This window comes from Carlito syrichta, unplaced genomic scaffold (genome assembly GCF_000164805.1).
Source record: "Carlito syrichta isolate Samal-C Ts95f unplaced genomic scaffold, Tarsius_syrichta-2.0.1 Scaffold302571, whole genome shotgun sequence".
NCBI classification, from domain to species: Eukaryota; Metazoa; Chordata; class Mammalia; order Primates; family Tarsiidae; genus Carlito; species Carlito syrichta.
The window spans coordinates 1-5941 of record NW_007246667.1 but is presented as its reverse complement, the minus strand read 5'-3'; the positions used below and the strand labels follow the sequence as shown (position 1 = coordinate 5941).

The following is a 5941-nucleotide window of genomic DNA, read 5'->3' as shown; positions in this document are numbered from 1 at the left end:
GGCCCAGATCTTCCGATCTGGCCCCAGGTACGGCCAGAACCATGTTCCATATGCCCCCTTCATGGGCAGCTCATCTGCAGCACGCCAGCCTGCCTTTGACCCACATGCCATGGACACCACGCTGCCATGGAAGGCCCAGATCTTCCAATCTGGCCCTTATTCTAAAAATACGTTGCTTAGTGGCAGTATAGCCTCAGCCCAAGTCTCTACCAGTTGGTCTATGCAGTCGGTAGGGGGACCAACTGCAACTTCTCGCCATTCATTTAATCCAAGAGATCCCTCTCAGCCCTCATTTGGAACCCTCGATGGGCAGCGACAGACTAGCAGCTCCGTCATTGTGAGGAAACCAGGAAAAGCGAAAGGCTCGAGGTCTGCAGCCCAGCTACGCCGTGGCAACAGATCCTGAGCCCAAATCTCCACCAGTGTGCTTGCAAAATCAGTACGGGGACCAACTGCAGCTTCTAACCATCTTTTTAATCCAGGGGGCATCCTGCCAGTGTAGAGACAATGGAATAATTCCAGAACTTTGGGCAGTCAGGCTGAAAGTCAAGCCTTAAGCCTGCACTTGGAGCCCCTGAGAGGCAGCAGCAGTCTAACAGCTCTCCCATTTGGGGAAACCCAGCCACCCCAGTGGGAGTGAAAGTCCCCATCCTGTCATCAGGTTTTGCAACTTTGATATGATAAAATCTGGATAGCAAGGCCCAATTAGAAGAGCAACGTGAGCCCAGCCAGCCTTTGGTGGAAAATCAAGCGATTTCCATATTGGCAAGGTCAAGACTTCTTGCTTTATTTTTTATTATTATTTTTAGTTTAAGATAAAACAAGTCAAATTTATTAGAGTTGTCCACAGTCAGCAATGGCGATCTTCTTGCTGGTCTTGCCGTTCTCGGACCCTAAGCCCTCCATGGCTTGCACAGCATTCATGCCCTCTTTCACCTCGCCAGAAACCACATGCTGGCCATCCAACCGTTCAGTCTTAGTAGTGCAGATGAAAAACTGGGAACCGTTTGTGTTGGGTCCAGCATTTGCCATGGACAAGATGCCGGGACCTGTATGCTTCAAGATGAAGTTCTCATCATCAAATTTCTCCCCAGAGAGGGACTTGCCGCCAGTGCCATTATGGCGTGTAAAGTCACCACCCTGGCACATAAACCCTGGAATAATTCTGTGAAAGCAGGAACCCTTATAACTGAATCCTTTCTCTCCAGTGCTCAGAGCACGAAAGTTTTGTGCTGTCTTTGGAACTTTGTCTGCAAACAGCTCGAAAGAGACTCGGCCCAAGGGCTCGCCATCGATGGCGATGTCGAAGAACACGGTGGGGTTGACCATGCCTGGTGGGAAAAGGCTCAAGGCGGCGGCGCCTGCCAAGCCAACTTCTTGCTTTCGAGTGGCCACCAGGATGACTGGCTGCTGGAAGCCAGCCTTAGAGGACTTCTTGTGGACAGGGCCCGGAAGGCTGAAGACCCCAGGTTGCAGGGCAACACTGGGCAGCTGTTATTCCTGCTTCTCCTATCTCCACTCTTGATCTCACCACTGGAAACCTGGGAGTTGCAAGATGTGAAGAGCTCTATATGGGAGAAAGAATTTTTACCAAATAGTCGTGTTTAGTAAAAGAAGGATATGTTCTGTTAAAAGTATACTCTTCATTAGAGCACACTTGGTCTTCTTTCCTTTGTTAAGGAGGCTTGCAATTTTTGTTAAGGATTGTACTAAGGTAAATTGAGCCCAGGGGGCCTTTTGTTTCACAAACATTGAAACCCATTCTCCCTGGCAGGGGATAATTGATGCAGATTGTAAACACCAGATGTGACATTAAAGCAAGCTAGTCAGGTCAACTTGTGGCTAAGAAACCTTGAGAATGTTGCATTACCCCGCTTAATTGCAAATTGCTGTGTGAAGGTCACAGGTGTAACTTATAAATCAATGTAACAGTTATAGTGCTTAAAACTTGGTAGTGATCTATAATGTAACAGTTATAGAGATTAGTAAGTGTTTGTATGGACAATTGAGAAAATGGTAATCATTAAAAACTGTTAGGAGTTTACAAAATTTACAGTAAATGGTAAATCTCAGGATGATCATTTTTTAAGATAAAGCATTAAGAGAATTTATAACTCATTGTACATAGATAAGAAATGACATTCAGAGATAACATTCAGGGTGAAAAAAAACATGTTGTAGTTCTAGAAAGTAAACAGCACAGATGGCAGGATAGACAGAATCCCATTAGGGTTGAAACAAAGACCAAAACAGGATGGACAAAGACACATTGCCTGTCCGATCCATTAAATGGAAACCGATTGCCTTGAGAAGGAAAAACCTGTTTTCGGCTCAAGCCAAAATCTAGGGTATAAAAGGAGTTGAAAAAGACAATAAATTGGCATTTGTCCTGCTTGCAGCAGAGTCAGTGTCTGTGCCCATGGTGTTCCTCCTGCAGGAAACCCTGACCCGCTGGAGCTGGACTCCGGCACCTAGCTTTGGGGAAAGTACCACGTCAGTTGCCAACACCACTACCAGTCCACTGGTGATGATGGGATCTGGAGCCCCTGCAGATGGTGGGAGCACTGGGTTTGGCATTCATGGTTTAGCATAATCATCTCTGGTAAACTTTTAGGTTCCTTGCCAAAGCTGAAGATCAAAGATCACCCTTTGGCTGGCCAAAGTCATAAGAGTTGGTGAGTTGTAAATGTCTGAGTCTGTGAATTGCAAATGTCTCACAAGTCTCTTGCAGGAATCACTCCCCCCAGGGTTAGCCTACGTGACACAGAGAAGTCCCACCACGGCAGCAATCATGTGACTCACCCACCCATCTGCCTGCTGTCCATCGCCCGACATCCTCAGTATCTGTGCTTGCCCGCCCCTTTGTGATGACGTGGAAGCAGACCACCACCCAACCACCTTAATGATCCTCCCCCGTCTAGGGGAATGGTTAAAAGGACTCAGCCACAAGCCACCAGGGGCCACTGCCTTGGTAGAGTCTGGTGTGGCCATGTGCTCTTTGAGCCACGGCTGTCGCCATGCTTCCTGGCTTTGGTGCCCTCCCCCACCTTGGGGAGGTGAATCTTTTCTCTTTCAAAGTGAATTTTAAATAAACTTTTCTTTCTTAACCTTTTTGTGTGTTGCAATTCTTTGCATCTACTCAGATCTCTGGGTTGCCAGCGCACACCTCCGGCTTGCCATGCCCGGCAGTGCTGCGTGCCTCCCTGCACCTCTCCACCCTCACCCTGTCCGTCCGTACCCTAACATTTTGGAGGTCCCACCGAGATCTGTCTGTCTCTCTCTCTCTTATTTCCTACCTGGTGACCCTCTGTGGACTCTGTTGGCACCTGGTTGCAGCTGAAGGCTCTGGCTGAGGCTACAATTCAGCGTGCTGAAAGGCTCCAGGGAAAGACATCAGACCGCTGTGGCCTGACTGGATGAGGGACTAAGGTTAACTCTTTGCTTCCTTCTAGCCAAGATCTCTGAGTTTCCCCGTGGGTGGGGCTGGATCTCGGAGGACAACTGATGGTCTCTGTCTAGGGCTACTCCCTAGGGAGGCAAAAAGGTCCCCGAAGGAAAGTTCAGACCACCAGCACCCATAAGGGTGGGAGACAAGTGCTTGGTTTCTTTACTCTTTTGCTAAAATGAGTTAGGATAGCCAGGCTTGGTGGCTCAGCCTGTCATCCTGCACTTTGGGAGGCTGAGATGAGTGGATTGCCTGAGCCCGCGTGTTCGAGACCCACATGGGCAACTTGGTGAGACCTCATTTCTACAATAAATCAAAAATTTGGCCGGGCTCTGTGGCTCAGCCTGTAGTCCCAGCACTTTGGGACTACAAGGTGAGTGGATTGCCTGAGCCCGCAGGTTCAAGACCCGCCTGGGCAACTTGGTGAGATCTCATCTCTTACAATAAATCAAAAAAAAAAAACAAAAAAAAAACAACCGGGCGTGGTAGCGCGCACCTGTAGTTCCAACTACTTGGAAGGCTGAGGCGGAAGGATCGCCGGAGCCCAGCAGGTCGAGGCTGCGGTGGCCGGGAGCGGCCACTGCCCTCCAGTCTGGGCGACAGAGTGAGACTCCAACTCAAAAAAATAAAAAATAAAAAGTAGCTGGGTGTGTTAGTGCGTGCTTGTAGTTCCAGCTACTGGGAAGGCTGAGGCGGAAGGATCGCCGGAGGCCAGCAGGTTGAGGGTGTGGCGACCAGGAGCGGCCACTGCACTCCAGTCTGGGTGACAGAGTGAGATTTCAACTCAAAAAAAAAATCAAGCTCATAGAATCAGAAAGTAGAATTGTGGGTGTCAGAGCCTAGTAAGTGTGGTGTGCAGAGGTTGGTGAATGGATACAAAGTTACAACTGGGGTGGAGCGAGCTTGGGTGTTGCTGCAGGGTGAACATGGGTCACTATAATTTGCTACATAGTCTCATAGAGCCAGGAGAGGATGCTGAATATTCAGGATCTAGTGTTGTAATAACTGGCTAACTTCAGAAAAAAATAATTTGGTCACATCACACCAAAAATAAATTCAAGGTGGATTTTTAAAGTTGTTCAGCAGGCCAGGCTTGGTGGCTCAGCCTGTCATCCCAGCACTTTGGGAGGCTGAGGCAAGTGGATTGCCTGAGCCTGCAGGTTTGAGACTCACCTAGGCAACTTGGCGAGACCTCGTCTCTACAATAAATCAGAAAATGAGCCGGGCCTGGTAGGGCGTGCCTGTAGTTCCTGCTACTTGGAAGGCTGAGGTGGAACGATCGCCGGAGGCCGGCAGGCCAAGGTTGTGGTGGCCATGAGCATGCCACTGCACTCAGGCCTGGGTGACGGGGTGAGACTCCGACGCAAAAAAAGAAAAATAAAGTTGTTCACCAAACACGTGTTGAGCGCTCCCCTGCTGCAGTCCCGTGGCTGGGCTTTAGGGGGTGCAGAGTCCCCTACCTTCTCGAGTCTCCCAGGAGCAGATGGAGGGGAAAGGGGTGCGACAGTCAACCTAGGAAGCCGCAGGCTATGGGCTCGAATCTGGGCCTCTGAGTTCGCACCAGTCCTTCACTTCCTCTGGCGCTTGGAAAGGGCCGGTCTTGGGTCCAGACCTGGCGAGGCAGCCGGGGTCCCAGGAGGAGAGGGGAGACTTGTGAAGAGACGTCTGCTGGACACCTGAGGCGGTGGGAGGGAGAGCCCCGATTTGAAGGCTTTGCGGATTTCTGGGGCCAGGTACTCACCTGTGGCCAGTCTCAGGCTGCCGGCTTGACGTCACCAGCACCTGACCGGGAAGAGTTGATGTGGCAGCTGCTGCCTGTCAGTCCTGGTGGCCCCAGACATCTCTGCCCTTGGCCATTTTGGGTTTAATTGTATAGAGCCACCGTTTCTTCACCAGTTTCCTGAAGGACTGGCCCATTCGAGGGGTGGCCACTGTGACCCCAGCCCCCAGTCCAAGGATCCAGCCAGGCAAGTGGGCAGTGGAGGCAGGGGAAGAGTCCCGCATGTTTCTCCCACTAGCAACGGCAACTAAAATAAAAAATTTTTCAAAAGATAGCCACTCTAGCATCAAACATTATATCGTATCTAGAATTAACCCCCAAATGCATGAGACTCTCTACCTTACACTATATACTAGGAGTGTCCAACCATTTGGCTTCCCTGGGTCGTGTCCAGTGAAGAGAAAATGGCGTCCCAGAATGCTGGCATTTAGCCGGGCTCAGTGGCTCAGCCTGTAATCCTGCGCTTTGGGAGGTTGAGGTGAGTGGATTGCCTGAGCCCGCGGGTTCGAGACCCGCCTGGGCAGCGAGACCTCATCTCTACAATAAATCAAAAAATCAGCTGGGCGTGGTAGCGCTGCCTGTAATTCCGGCTACTTGGAAGGCTGAGGCGGAAGGATCACCGGAGCCCAGCAGGTCGAGGCTACAGTGGCCGGGAGCGGCCTCTGCACTCCAGTCTGGGCGACAGAGTGAGACTCCAACTCATAATAAAAAAAAAA

At 50.4% G+C, this 5941-nt stretch overlaps 1 protein-coding gene across 1 annotated transcript; it reads right to left on the bottom strand.

The window, feature by feature from the left end:
• Positions 1-834: 834 nt before the first annotated feature.
• On the bottom strand, positions 835-1329 carry LOC110595534 (peptidyl-prolyl cis-trans isomerase A-like). The gene has a single exon (XM_021711761.1). It carries the CDS (start codon positions 1327-1329, stop codon positions 835-837), a length of 495 nt encoding a protein of 164 aa, XP_021567436.1.
• Between the last annotated feature and the right edge of the window lie 4612 nt (positions 1330-5941).

Bases quoted from the DNA above. Each gene is read 5' to 3' on its own strand.
- LOC110595534 (XM_021711761.1), bottom strand. From the start codon at position 1,329: ATGGTCAACCCCACCGTGTTCTTCGACATCGCCATCGATGGCGAGCCC.